This window comes from Podarcis erhardii, assembly GCF_964252035.2.
Source record: "Podarcis erhardii genome assembly, chromosome: 6".
In the NCBI taxonomy this organism is placed as follows: domain Eukaryota; kingdom Metazoa; phylum Chordata; class Lepidosauria; order Squamata; family Lacertidae; genus Podarcis; species Podarcis erhardii.
In genome coordinates, this window is record NC_138510.1 from 36,425,252 (window position 1) to 36,440,005 (window position 14,754).

The following is a 14,754-nucleotide window of genomic DNA, read 5'->3' on the forward strand; positions in this document are numbered from 1 at the left end:
TGCACCTCTACTATGAAAGCAGTCTGGCATGTTGGGCAGAAACACAAGGGAAAACTGGTGCCTGGGATCTACCCTCTAATTCCAATTCATTGTCGGGAGCAGACAATTCCCCCTTAAGTTTCTGCAAACCGTAGGAATGTACAATACATTTTTCTACAGTCACAATTTCTCCCAAAGGATTTGTGGAGGACTTAGCTGGGAAAAAGGATATCCCATGGCCGGTGTGGTACCAGGTTAAAAATTGGGTGAATCAACCACACATTAAGGAACAGGCCCTAGGCAAACTCATTTTATTTGAAAGGTTTGTGGACTCAGCAGATGGGATGGATCCTGGGCTGGTCTCTATGCTATATAAAATATTACTCTGGGTGGACATGGGTACAACTAATGAGCTGTGGCCTATGTGACAAATTTCTATTGAAGAGGCAGATTTGACGTGGGGCAAATTAGCCTTCAAATTGGTGTCAGCCTCAATGAAAGAAATGACACTGAAAATTCTACAGAAGTGGCACCTATACCAGTCCCCACCTGTTGTAGGGGATCACAATGATGGGTTCACATCAGAACACTACTGGGAGGAAGTGTTCAAAGAAATTAGAGAGATAACTGGGCAAAATATAGTCAGAGGCCTGGAGTTGGTTTATTTAATTTTTACATAGGGAACAATATGTATCTGTATTTGAAGCACCTTATTGGCCAGCTTTTATTAGCAGCCATGAAAGAAATAGCTAGATATTGTAAATATTTAGATAGAGTGACATTGACCACAGGGTATAATAACTCTGGTGATTAGCACTGAAAGAAAAACAAAACTCTAAAGTTTGGGGGAGGTACAAAGGTTTTATTTGATTTGTGGTTTTATTTTCTCATCTTCCTGCTGCCAACACAGAAATAAGTTTGGTTATCCCTACCTGCCAGTGTGAGACGAAGACCAGCAAAAACCAACTCTTCCTGGTAGTACTGCCACCACCCCTGTAGTCCCCCAATCCTGACCTAAGGGAAACCTAGCTTACATGTGGACACCCTTAGGATTTGCAAGGACAAGAACCAAATAGTCTACTCACTGCCTTTAGAGCTGTACACCCCAAAATTACTCTGCACATTATGACCATGAAGCCAGGTACCAGATTCAGAGCCAAGCTTACTCCAAGAAGATACACAAGGGATAAATGCCACACTTCATTAAGGAGGTTATAAACATGAGAACAAGCACCCTTTAGCAATATAGAAGACAGTTCAGAATTGCCAACAGTATAAAGGCACCTTTGGGAATTCAGGTACAGAACAAAATAATGTAGGTTGTTGGTCTCACCCTGATACCAGCCATTAGAGTCATGAACCCCACCACCAATCATTGTTCAGGTACTGCTGTTGTAGTTCATGGCTGATCATCTGAATGGAGACCACAGACCAGTTTTTGTACAAAAAGGCCTGGCTCCAGAAGGGTAGGTTTTCTTTCAGCCATTCAGGACTTAGGGCATATTTTCACAGTACTAGAGGGTGTATGTGTTGGAAGATCATGCAGGCACTCAGTGGATTTCTGCACGGATATTGTGACCAAGTTATTGTGACCTTGACATTGTCATAAATCACACTGGTAACAAGATAAACTAATTAAATGGGACTTCTTCCTCAGGAAGTTAGGAAGACTGCACCCAGAACTCTGAGTAAAAAGAAAATAATAATAAATAGGCCAAAAAAAGTGGGGTTTCTTATAGGAGAAGTACGTCATCATCCCAGCTTTCCTTAATACTTCTAAATATTGCTGTTTTCCCCTCCTTCCCTCCCCCATTTATCTCTGGCCCATCTACTTGTTTTGCTTACAACTGGGTGATTCATTAGAACTGGCCAGGTAATCTGTTTGCTAAAGATGTGCAGATATGGATTTTAGATGCCTCATGTGATTCTGATATTGTCATCTGCCTCCAACCATTCAGACTTCCTGGAATGGTTCCCACAATTTTATTGGACTGTCCCTGGCTTGTACAGCAAGAAAATCCTCCTTTTTGCAGTATATAAGATGCTTCCAAACCCCTTTAGAACTTCATCCTATGACAGCAAGGACTCCAGAGCAAATCAGAACTCAAAGAGCAAGAGATAATGGCTGGTGAGTATGAGCAGTCAGCAAACGTCTGCCTTGACAATTTGAGGAAGCAGGGCTTGAGGTAGGTGGGTGGGTGTGAAGACTTAGAGGGGTCAATGGAAAACCCAGAAAATAGGAGGTCTGGGTTCTCTTACAGGCTTCTTTTCAGAAATTGAGGCTCTAGAGATCTCTGCAGCCAAGTTCCACCAGTTGAAAAGAAAATATCCCAGAGAGCATATTGGGCAACAGAAGGAATCCCCAATATCACTTGATACATAGCATTTTAAAGCTCTAACTCATCTCATTACGCTCACCATTTGAGTGAATGCATGCATCAATAGGTGCAGAAGTGATCAGAATTTTGGCTATTCTGCGTGAATAAATTCAGAGTAAGAAGGGTAACACCTTGCTAGCGTAGCACCAGCTTGCAAAAGTTCCTCATGTGTGCATAGGGAGCTTGAGGCCATAAAGAGGGAAGGCAGACTGCACAAGCCCTCTCTCATGCCGCCCCCCAATTACTAACAGCTCTGTAGGCTGCTCTGCTGGGACAATGTGTGTACAGCTGCATTGGGATGGGATTCAGAATCACTGATCAATGTGAGTTTTTTCACAATTCCCTTTGGCAAACTTGATTCCTTCCACAAAATGGTTCATAAAAACCCCTTGGTGGAGCCATCTCCTTGACCATTGACCATGCTGACCAGGACAGACAAGGTTTTTCATCAAATCTGATAGTAGCTGGACTGCTTGTGTGCCTTATTCTCACTTGATTAAGCATGTAAGTATGTTTCTATGTTCATTTGGGCATGTCATACTATGTCCAGAAGAACATAGAAGTCAATGGGCTTGCCATGAATTACAAGGACATTTCCAAGTATGGTTTGCATTCATGACTTTTTAAGAATGATACTTAATATAAAAAGAAGCATTAACAAAATATTCAGTAACATCCACCTTTTAAATAAAAACATGAACTCTTTCCTTACCTGTCTCCTAGCTCTCCTCTATCCATTTATCTAGAAAAAAAGTGGCAGAACTCTGCATGAACACCTCCCTTGTTGTCTTATAGTGGCAATGGTGCCCCCCAAGAGGTGCCAGAACTAAGTCTGGGGAGTTCCGGCTGAAAAAGTCCCAGTTTCATTTTGTCATCATGTAATGGAGAGAGGAGAGATAGGAGGCCTATAAGAAGCATAACACTGAATGTTAATAGCTCTATTGACACCTAAACAAAACAGGGTGGTCCTGGGGAGGACTGCTATAGAGGAACTGCACTTAGTCCCATTCATAGCTTGCTGTTAGTGGCTCCATTTTCCTCCTGATGTTATTGCAGGTTTGGTAAACACTGATTGGAAACTGAGAGAAAACACCATCAAGCACCGTACTGATGAATATCCCGGCAAGGAACTGGTTGTGCGACGAGGACAAGCCTTTTTGATCTCTCTGACATCCAGAGGAGCGTTGCCAGCTGCAGACAAACTAACATTTACTGTAGAAACAGGTAAACACTTTATCTTCCCCTGTCCTCTCAAAAGGGAAAACAGTCCCTCATTTGTAGAGTGGAACTAACCAAGCTTCACTCATATAGTCTTTCTCCAGCCTTCCCCACAAAACCTGCAGTAGGCTATGTGCTGCACAAATCCACAGAAATGTGTAGCATGACTAGGTAAGTCCTCTGATCTCCTTGCAAAGAGGGCATCTATCTTGACACACCAATCCATCTTGATGGTGCGTGGATTTCTCAAAATATGAAGTCAACATACAGAGAAGCCACCTCTTCCTCCTCTTACCTTTTCTTTCCAGGGTCAACCTGTGCTCTACAGGCAGAGACACGAGTGGCATTTGGCATCACTAGCACACCAAGCAGAAGATCTTGGAGCGCAGTACAGACCTCTGCTGGTTATGGCTCCCTGAGTGTCTCCATTTTGAGCCCAGTGGATGCTGCCATTGGACGCTACCAGCTCAGCATCAAGACAGACAGCAGCAGAAGCACACTCCCCTCCAGCCTTGGCACTTTTGTGTTGCTGTTTAACCCCTGGATGCCAGGTACAAAACATGTTCCCTAAGTCAGTGCTAGCCTAGCAGTTCAAAACCTGATCTCCTCCAGGTCCACCTGTAGGCTTCTGCATGATTGGTGGTAGACATAATCACTGTGTTGTATGTGTAGAAAGTTTAGAGATAGGAGAGCACTGGCATGATGCCACGCTACCTGGACAAAGAGAAGCGCTATCACAGTACCTGCTTGTCATTCATCTTTCAGAGGATGATGTGTTCATGGCTAATGAGGCAGAGCGCAAAGAATATGTCCTCTCAGAGTTTGGTGTCATCTTTTGCAACAATGGAAAAACTTTACTGCCATGGAATTATGGCCAGGTAAATATAAAGTGGAGGGATTTCAAACTAGGGATGGAGAAGAGTTTGAACAATGATTAGGAGGCTGGAGGGATTTGCAAACAAGCTGACCCACTGAGAAATCCCCAAACCTTTTTGAAGTGAGTTCCACTAATCAATGGGGAGGAAATGAATTTAATGCAAACCGACCTAATTTGTACTTACCAAACCAAAATGCAACTAACCTTCGTAACTGGCATATCTCTGAATTTTGTGATGCAATTCTCTAACTAAAAAAAATCTATACCAAAAGGCATACATTGGGGAACATGTGTGCAAAGGTGCATATATTGCATGGTCAGGCACCACAGCCCCTACCACCCCAACCAGAGAGAAATAACCAGTCAAAACACATACTTTTGGGGTCAAATGAGACCACAACATTATTGATGACTGATGTACAGGTTTTGGTGTAGGCACTGGGAATGGCCTGAATGGCCAGCTCACCTGATGGAAGCATATCCTCGGGATAACTTATGACTTACATAAAATGGGTAGCCCCCCACCCAGATTGCCACCTTGAGGATAGCTATGGCCCTAGCCTCCAACGGGGCATTGGACATCTGAAAATCATTTTATAGAACTAAAACTTGGGAAACTGGCAGATGAAAGGGTTGCAGATGATGAAGAAGTTCCCTGGGCTGGATCTTAACAGACTTTGGATAATTCTCTGGAAAAGCTTGAGATTTCTCTGAGAATATGTCACATGGAAGGAAGGAAGTTTGGAATCAGTATTGGCAGCTGCCACCCATCAAACCCATTTCACTTGGGGACACTGGAATTCCTGGCACTCCAGTATTCTTAGAAAGCCCTCTCTGTGCTAATAATTTGATGGTGGTGGTGCATTTCACTCACTTGTCGAATATTTTCTTCTGTGGACAGTTTCAAGATGGAATTCTGGATATCTGCCTTTCTATGCTGGACATGGGCTTAAAATACCACAAGGACTCAACTGCTGGTGTGAGCCAACTAAGTGACCCCATACATATTGGGCGAGTGCTCAGCGCTATGGTAAGGAAAGACTTACAATTTTCACTCTTAACACAAATACAGTAGACAAGTGTTTCTGTGGAGCAGCCTTTGCTAACATGGTGGTTTCCAGCTGCTTTGGATTACAACTTTCATTACCTCTAGCTGCTCATTAGGATTTATGGGAGCTGTATTCCAAAACACCTGGAGGGCACCAGGTTGGCAAAGGCTTCTGTAGAGCCACAAGAGTGACTCCCACCTTCCTTCATGCAGGTGCACATTTTTTTGGTGGTGGCAAAATGCTGGTAATATGTGGCATCCCTAAACAGAGACTGGATTCTGCACAGCATATGAAGAGCAGCAGTGTGTTGATTGCACAATAAATGCGTAAATATTTTGACTTTTTTCCAGATCAACTGCAATGATGGAGACAGAGGAGTGTTGTTTGGATGCTGGAAGGCTTGCCTTGATGGGAAAGACCCAGGAAGCTGGTCAGGAAGTGTGGAGATATTGAGGCAATGGGAAAGCTCTGGATTTGAACCTGTCCGGTATGGGCAATGCTGGGTCTTTGCAGGAGTTCTGACTACAGGTATGTCTCCTTGGAACCTTCTGTGACATTGCCCTTCCAGACATGGCGTTGGGATGAGGAATGTGCTCAAGCACCAGGAACTACATTGTGCTATAGTGGAAGGCAGTGTGAGATTTTTGCAAGTACTGCTGCAGCTGGTTAACAGCCCAACTAAAGGAGGTCAATGTGCATCACTGGAAAGCATGGGTGGCTGGATAAATGCAAAGGGAATCATGGAACTCATTTTAAAATGCATGCCCTGCACAACATGTTCAAAGTACCCAGGGAATAAAAGAATCACAGTCTCCCCTAATTGCTCTCTGGACTGACCCAGAGAGCCAGTCCAGGGAACAAACATGAGGGAGTGGATGGAAGAGAAAGGGGAAGCCCCTATGCTGCTGGTAGAAGTGTAGCATTTGGGAAGACTACCTAGGGCTGGCCCAATATATTCTGGCACCTGAGGTGAACCACAAAATGATGCCTTCCCCCTCCTCCGACTGCCACTGCCAGGGAAGAAGGGGTGAGTGAAAATCTACATTGGAAAAAGCAGGGGAAATTAACATTATCCAATGATTGAAGTTGGAATCAAAGCCTGTTGTTGGGAGGAGAGACCCACTCTGGTCCAGAGCCCAGCAAACACCAGAGGGCAGTGGGAGGAAACCAGCAGCACCTCCTCTTCACTGAGAGGCTATTGTAGAGGCATCATTGGGAATGGGCTGCTGAGAAGGCAGGGTATATGGCCTCCAAAGAGTGCACTGCAATAACTGCTGCCTCTGCAGCAGCAGCAGCAGAGGGTGATGCAGGCCAGATCTGCTGCCCCTGTGGATCTTGCCGTCTGAGGCAGTCACCTCACCTTACCTCATAGGTGGGCTGGGCCTGACCTAGTAAGCCATACTTCCAGCTGCCCTTGATCTGCAGGAGGGAAGATGCATCTGTTGCAGCTTAAGAGGTACAGTTGCAGCCATTGTCGTGTTCCAGCCAACACAGTGTTGTTGCTTAGATTTCCCAGGTTCCTAGCAAGGCCAAGGAGCTGTCCAGCAGCATAAGTAGCCGATCTCTTGCCAGGCTGCTGAAGCAGTAAGTGAAAAGTCCAGCCCATAAGCAGAATTATCACACAAGACAAGGAGCTGGGCAGCAGGATGTGCTGGGCAGATGGACGAGCTATTAGCCATGATGGCTATTATGCCGTGCCTCCATGGATCATGAATGTTCTGCCTCCATGGATAAAGGCAGCAATGGTTTTAAATACCATTTGCCTGGAAACTGCAGGTGGGGAGAGTGTTCTTGTGGTTAGCACCAGCTTGTGGGTTTCCCACAGGCATCTGGTCAACCACTGTGAGAACAGGATGCTGTACTAGATGGGCCACTGGCCTGATCTGGCAGGCTCTTCTTATGTTCTTATGCACTAGAAACAGACAGGTGGCAAGTGGAAGGTTTTATAGTTGACCCTGTCGGCCCAGAATTTCTGGGAACATCTAGAGAGTACTTTGGCATATGGTTCTTCCTCCTTAGTAGGACTCAGAGCCCCTTGTGCTGTCATGGGCCACAGGGGCCAGTGAGCCAGGCAATTCATTCCATGCTGCTGCCTGGCAATGTGACATTTGATCCAAGGAGCCAACAAAGGGTATCTTAGAAAGAAGTGCTGGCTAAAGAGCATAGTAAGGAACAATGTTGCTGAATACCAGTGAGTCCCATTATTTCCATATTCTCTCTCTCTCTCTCTCTCTCCTTTTTGTAGTCCTCCGGTGCATAGGAATTCCCACTCGCATCATTTCCAACTTCAGTTCTGGCTGTGACAAAAATGAAAATCTGATTCTGGAACCATCAGAGAGTACCTGGTAAATCAGCCTTCTTCTCATCCACCACAATACATCTAGGGCTCCTATACACCAGCATCTGTAGATGAAACCAGAGATGGAAACTGAGGCACAACAGCTGTAGGACAAAACCAGACATCTTTGTCCTTTGCCCCCACTTCTCTGCCACACTTGGCAGGATCTGTGACCTTCCGTACATCCAGACATGCAAAACATCTCCTTGCAGTGACTAATAATTCCTTACTTTCTGTGATAGAAGGCCCAGTTACAGCTAGCTAAAAGGAGGGAGAAAACAGCACTTTGAGAGGGGGAAAGAGAAGAGCTTTGTGCTTGATGTCCAGCTCTATAAGAGTGTGGCCTCTTAGCTGTGTAAAATCCACCCCAAGGGAATATTTACAGCCAAATAGGCAGTCTCTGAGCTGGGGGTAGGGGTGGGGAGGTTAGATTGAAAGACAGTGGTTATTGTCTTTTAAGGGTATACTGACATAAGAGAACTGGGAAGCTGTGTGGGAACGCTCTACTTAAGTCCCAATTCATTAGGGTGGGGATGTATATTCTAGGAAGAGAAGAAGAATCCCAAACCGTTTAGAAGGTCTGATATACAGAGTCTACTACAGGAGCCTCAGGAATGAAATTTCTAAAGGTGGAGGACCTGAAACACAACAGGACCAAAAGAATCAGCCTGTTTTAATACCCACAAGTTATCAAAGTCTAAGTTATAACACCTTATGTGTTAGATGTAAATTTGCTATCTTATTGAAAAGCCTGAGACATCTGCTGAGTTCAGCATATATAATTTGCTAATTCTTTGAAGTTTTCCAACTTCTGAAACATTCTTGTTCGTCATTCTTGTTGTGAAATAGACCCTTTTTCTGCTTAATCTCATAAGTGCCAGAGTTTTCTTTTTGGGAAAAAAATAGTCAGAAGGAGAGGGGCACGCCTCATCTCCCTGGACAGCTCACCCTCCATGCTCTGCATTATTCAGATACAGTGGTAGTGACCCACTGTACTATTCTGTTCCAGCAGCACCAGACAGTACTTGCTCAGTCACAGGATGCTCTGAGGTGTGAGCTTCCCAAAGCCATTTGTGTCACACTGATGCTATTTTGCCTTTTTCTGATGCAAAACACTTTGAGCGTGATATATATAAAATGAGCAGCTTCCACCATGGCTGCTGTTGGAAGCAGATTGTTAGTTAGGTACCTTGGTCTAATTCAGCTGCAAGGCTCCTTCTTTGTTTTCCTCCTATGCTCTCAACATTCATTCACCCCCAGAAAATCTTGTCACCATGGGTCAGTTGCGTCAAACACAGCATGGCCTGCTAACTACAACAAAAACAAGCAGACTTAGGGCTCCCAGGTGCTCCTGGAAATCAGCTCCACTCACCTCTGAAAGCAGCTGACCCTAAGATTTGGGGCATCGTTGCAAACCTGCACATCAGATGTATTTACTCTTGGCTGCAGGAACTACCATGTGTGGAATGAATGCTGGTTTGCTCGACCTGACCTTGGCTGCATGTACAATGGGTGGCAAGTTCTGGACGCAACTCCACAAGGTCGAAGTACTACAGGTACAAGAGCTGACTGTTGGGGGAGTTGGTTGTGTTCAGATCTCTGTTCAGCTTCTCGCCATGCTATTGCTGTATGATAGAAATGCCCAGATTCTGTCATGCCCCCTCCATATTTAGAGGCAGTATGAGCCCTCAGCACCAGTTGCTGAAATATAAAATGAATGGGGGAAAGCTGTTGTTTAGAGATATACTTCCCCCGAATGTGGAGGCTTCATTGAGCTGTCATTGCCCATAACTACTGACAGACTCACTATCCATGATTTTGTGTAGTCCTTTTCTGAGCAATTTAAGCTAGCAGTCCTTACCACAAATCCCATGGGTTCACCGTGCAGCATGTAATGTCACACTTGTCTTATTTAAAACAACCTATTTTGTCCCCAGGATATACAGTAGTTCTGCTTGATCATTTTTGCACACACTGCAGATGCAGACCTTTTCTCTTTTCCTTAACTCTCCAGAGAAACTCGAGTGTGGTCCAGCTTCAGTGAAGGCCATCAAGGAGGGAGATGTGGACCTGCCATATGACACCGCATTTGTCTTTTCAGAGGTCAATGCTGACATCGAAGGCTCATTGGACACCAAGTCCATTGGGCAAAACATAAGCACAAAGGCTGTGGGCAGCAATGATCGCCTGGATGTCACTGATAATTATAAATACAAAGAAGGTGATGCAAAAGATCTTCCTCTATAAATAGGTGGAAATGTTTGGAGATGATTGACAGTGGCCTGTATTCAATTTAGGAATAAGCAGATCATTTCATCAGTGCAAGGATTTCTCTTTATGCAGTGTAAAATCCCCCCTCCCCTGCCCTCTAGATCTGTTTACCAACCCCTACCCAGAGTAGACCCCATTGTGCTAAAACTAACATTTGTCTTACCACAAGTATTTAGCTGAATATCACCATTTTACAGTCAATGGCCACTTAACCCATGTTGGCAGCAACCACGCTTTTTCATGATGTTGGACAATTTGAGATTCAACACACTTCTTCCTGCAGCTAAGAATGGTCTACATATATCGCCAGAGAAGGCACAGATGCTAGGCATAAGGAAACCAAAACACACAGACCCAGAGGCAGTTCAAATACATTTTCAGGCGCCTTGTTTTTTGTCCAAGTAAGTGTTTGGCTGGGGCAGTGAAGACAAAACGGATGACATCTTCTCTCTAAATCTGCACTCCAGGCACAACCAATTGTATCTGAATCCATGTGCAACATCCAAGCTAGACCTAGGTCAGTTGTCAACTTGCCAGTGAACCCTACATACCCCAACCATGCTCTGTGTTAGAACTTGCACTGCTGTGACATTTGAGTAGTTAAAGTGCTCTCTGGCCTAGGGAAAGCCAGAGAGAGAAGGCTGATGAGCTTCATGCAATGCACTCTTGATCCCAGGGGCTGCTAATGAACTTGCATCATTTGAGTCAGAGGGCCCTGTCAAATTTTGCCATCCTATTCTTACTTTTTCAGGCTCTGTCAAGGAAAGGGAAGTATTTGCAAAGGCTTGTGCCAAACTCAATCTGAAAGCAAGCCACTCTGAATCTGCCAGAAGCCTGAGAGAAGCTGCAAAGCCCAGTGTCTTAGGGAAAATCAAGGTGAAGAGCCCCCTGGAGATTGGCAAGGATGTCCACTTGGTCTTGAGGCTGACAAACCTTGGCTCTACAACTGAATACCTAACACCCGATATGGCTGCTTGGTCAATTAACAACACTGGGAAACGCATTCATGAGATCTGGAAAGCCTCCATCTTGGTGACCCTTGGCCCCAAAGAAGGTAAGTTTTTTCATGGGTTTCTTCATAACCAGGTATGAGTTAAGCTAGAGAATGTGGGCAAGGAGGGAGGATCATTTGGCACCTCAACCAGATGAGGGGACTACTGAAGTTGAACACACATCATTGATAAAACCTGGTGAAATGAATCCTAAATGGTCCATCCTTGTTAACTGATGTGAGGGACAGAAGACTCCAAATTACCTGTTGCAGCCTAGCAGGAGATAGTAGGCATAGATACATTGCATGTTACATGCCTCTGGGAAATCAAATCACAGAGTTATATCAAACTAAGTTCCACATTGAAATTAATGGATTTAAGTAATTAATTTCAGTAGATCTATTCTGAGCACACCAAACATGAATATAATCTACAGCAGGCATGTCCAACTTCCAAGAGACTGCGATCTACTCCCACTAACACGGACCCCCCCCCAATCGTCCAGTAGATCGCAATCGACCTGTTGGACATCCCTGATCTACAGGAAATAAGTTTACCACCCCCCAAGTGCTGTTGAACCAAACACTACTTGGCAATGATGGCTTCTTCCCTTGGGTTGTTCCATCCCAGGTGGTCTTCTAGTCAGCCTTTGACCAGCAAAGTGGCTGCCTCATGCCTCACCAGAGTGCAGTGATGGACAGTTCCTGCTTTCTCACATCCGGGGAATACGGGAAATTGCCTGTGTGGTGACATCAGTGCACGCCTGCCTCCTTTCCACTTGCTCCATCCCAAGCAAGAAACAGGAAATGATGGAGAAGGGCCTTGCTTTTTCAGCTATTGGCAACTGAGGGAGGGATGCAAAGTTTTTATGATTCTCCTATCCCTCGCCATCCCCCTTCCAGCTAGGACAGAATTACAACAAAGTGGGCCCCAAAGGGGGAACCCCTCCTTGGGAACATTCTGGTCATTCTTCATCAGAGCAACATAAGGAGGGTTTTCTTAAATAAGGAACAACCATCTGCCAGGCTTGTGCAACCACACCTCATAGTGATTTTTTTCCCCTAGAAAAAGAATTTCCTATCAATATTTCATATGCTAAGTACAAGCAGTACCTGCTGATAGACAACCTGATTAAAGTCGCAGCTTCATGGTCAAAAAAAGAGGGGGGAAATGTGAACAGAGTCATAATCCTCGAGAAACCCAGCGTCGCAATAAAGGTAAACCCTTAGCCATTATGAGCTGCCATTATAAGCTGATTCCCTTGTGTCTGCCTAGGGTTAAGGCAGGCTCAAATGTCATACATAAAAACACCCCAAGAATCACTGCACTTCGCTACCTGCAACTCTGAGTGCAGGCAGACAGCAAGAGGAGGTGGTTCCAAGGGAAAGGAGGAGGAGGGAGCTGTGTCTCTATGGACCTATCATTTTGAACCTGGGTCAGGGTAGCCTTAGGAAGGGTTGCCAGTAACTCTGTTGAACTTTGTTCTGAGCAGTTGCTGGGAGAGGCAAAAGTGGGCAAGGAAGTGAAGGTGGCAGTGACCATTGACAACTGTTTTGATGAGGAGCTGAAGGATGGTGTGCTGAAGGCGGAGGGTAGTGGCTTACTGGAAAAAACCTTCAAGAAAAAGTGAGTATAAAAAAAAGAAAAGAAAAAAGTAAGTATGTGGGGCATCTGGGCAAGTGTGGTGGCTCTGCACAGGGTACCACCTTCCCTTCTGACTGGGTCACAGAGAGAGAATGGAGGGGCAACATCTCAAACAAGACATTCCTCTCCCCTTTGTGGCCTTGTTCTTTTGCTTTCAAATTATCCATCTGCACTTGCAGAGCAAGCAAAGTCTGCACTCCAGTGTGGAGAGCTGCAGCAACCAGTATGGAAACAGGCATCTAGAACAGCATTCATTTTGCCCAGCTTGTGATACCTGTGATTGATTGAGTTAATAAAATGATGCTCTACCTATCTATCAAACAGTCTCCATGGGAGCTTTTCAACACATGCAAAATACTACCCACTGGCCAGCCTTAACAGACCAGCCTCTGATCCCCCTTAACAGACCATCCTAAGGCATGCACTGTGCTGGCAATCTTCCCAGGCCCAGGCTGACTTATCTCCTTTGCTCCTTATCCACAGTGTACCACCACTGAATCCCCAGGACAGCTATCAAGTCCAGTTTAAGTTCTTTCCCAGAAAAAGTGGGACCAAGTATCTGCTTGTCAACTTCTCCTGTAACAAATTTAAAGACAGCGTAACCTATCAGGACATTAATGTGGTCGACTGAGTCAAAGCCCTGAATGTGGCCAGCCAGGCCGCAGATGGAGGAGGTATGCAGTGAATGAGTCCTGGGCTGCAGGAAAGCAAATGTTTAATATGCATCACATAAGCAATTACCTGAGTGACAGAGTTTAATAAAACTTTCCTTCTTGTATCCCAAACTTGTGGTCTTCTTTTCTTAGGTCTGTTGAATTCCTTTGACAAATCCCTGTAGTCAGAATGTAAGAGCATCCATTACTGGGGCAGACTAAGACCTGCCTGATTCAGCAAGACATACTTGGAAAGCTCGTAAGTCAGACATCTCTAGATTGCTTTTGTGCATGGACTCTCCACTGAGCTATCAGTGAGCTGTTGACTCCTCCTCCCTGAACGTCTTCAATAGCCCTTTTACAAAGCAGCATCTTATACCTCTGAGTGCAGAAAAGTGCCCAGCTACTGGCAGTTGAATCCAGCCTGGGACATTTCTATTTAGGCTTAGTACCACCTAGGAACTGACTAGATGTGGAGGAAGTTTTCATTGCGACCACAGCATACAGGCAAGGCAAATTCAACCCATTCCCTCTCTGTTGAAGTCCTAACAGAAAGGGCTTCCCCTGCCAGCTGGCACTAGTCCCAGAAGGAAAACTCCTTTCTGACAACAGTGATGGAAAACAAATGTAAACTTTTCCTCCCCTCATCTCAAAAGTTGGGTTCACCCATGTGCCTTTTATCATTTTTTTTAAAAGTGCAGATGTATTGACTACCTCTAAGGGACCCTTAGCAGCACAGCCAATAAAACCTGTTCCCCTTTGAGGTTGGAATTCCACCTTTGTTTGGCCAGGACACTCCATATTTACAATAGCTTTACGATCCTCACCTATGCAAGACTCTTTCCCTCACAAGATTTAACGTCTTACCATCTGCAGTTTTGCAAGGTAGATTTTTGAAAATCCCATACTCTGAAGGATACTGCCTTTGTGGCACAAAACTGGTCGAATCCATCAGACACATTTTATTTTATTGCCCGTTTTATGCAAAAATATATTATAAGTATTTGACGCACTTATTGAAGGAGAGGATTTACCGCACTGACTCTTTCAGGGTGTATTATCTGCTGAACAACTGTAGGCATGACGTAGAAAATGTGGCAAGATTTTTGAGTGACGCCTTGAAATCACGTCACCATAGGTCCTAAGAGCCATTTTCGTACCTCACAATGCCTGGACAGTTTTATCCTAAAGTATCTCCTGCTTTGTTTTGTTAACTGTGTTGTGTCCTGATCCATGTATACGATGCACTTTTTCTATGCCAGTAAAGAAGATTGATTGATTGATTGTATCTAGGGTCACAACTAGTTTAGTCACAGGATAAAATCTGGCAGGAAATGTACACAACCTTGTAGTAA

At 44.8% G+C, this 14,754-nt stretch overlaps 2 protein-coding genes across 2 annotated transcripts; both read left to right on the forward strand.

The window, feature by feature from the left end:
* Positions 1–1,858: 1,858 nt before the first annotated feature.
* Positions 1,859–11,060, forward strand: LOC309344228 (protein-glutamine gamma-glutamyltransferase E-like; the record flags this gene model as incomplete). The annotated part of the gene is made up of 11 exons (XM_081866477.1): positions 1,859–2,107; positions 3,414–3,581; positions 3,884–4,126; positions 4,248–4,453; positions 5,354–5,482; positions 5,852–6,029; positions 7,747–7,846; positions 9,289–9,395; positions 9,854–10,060; positions 10,862–10,986; positions 11,034–11,060. The coding sequence occupies exons 1-11, from the start codon at positions 2,101–2,103 to the stop codon at positions 11,058–11,060; spliced, it is 1,497 nt and encodes a 498-aa protein (XP_081722603.1). The 5' UTR covers positions 1,859–2,100.
* Positions 10,990–13,392, forward strand: LOC309343615 (protein-glutamine gamma-glutamyltransferase E-like). Its single transcript, XM_081865320.1, has 4 exons — positions 10,990–11,164; positions 12,168–12,319; positions 12,595–12,728; positions 13,230–13,392. The coding sequence occupies exons 1-4, from the start codon at positions 11,077–11,079 to the stop codon at positions 13,375–13,377; spliced, it is 522 nt and encodes a 173-aa protein (XP_081721446.1). The 5' UTR covers positions 10,990–11,076; the 3' UTR covers positions 13,378–13,392.
* Positions 13,393–14,754: the final 1,362 nt, after the last annotated feature.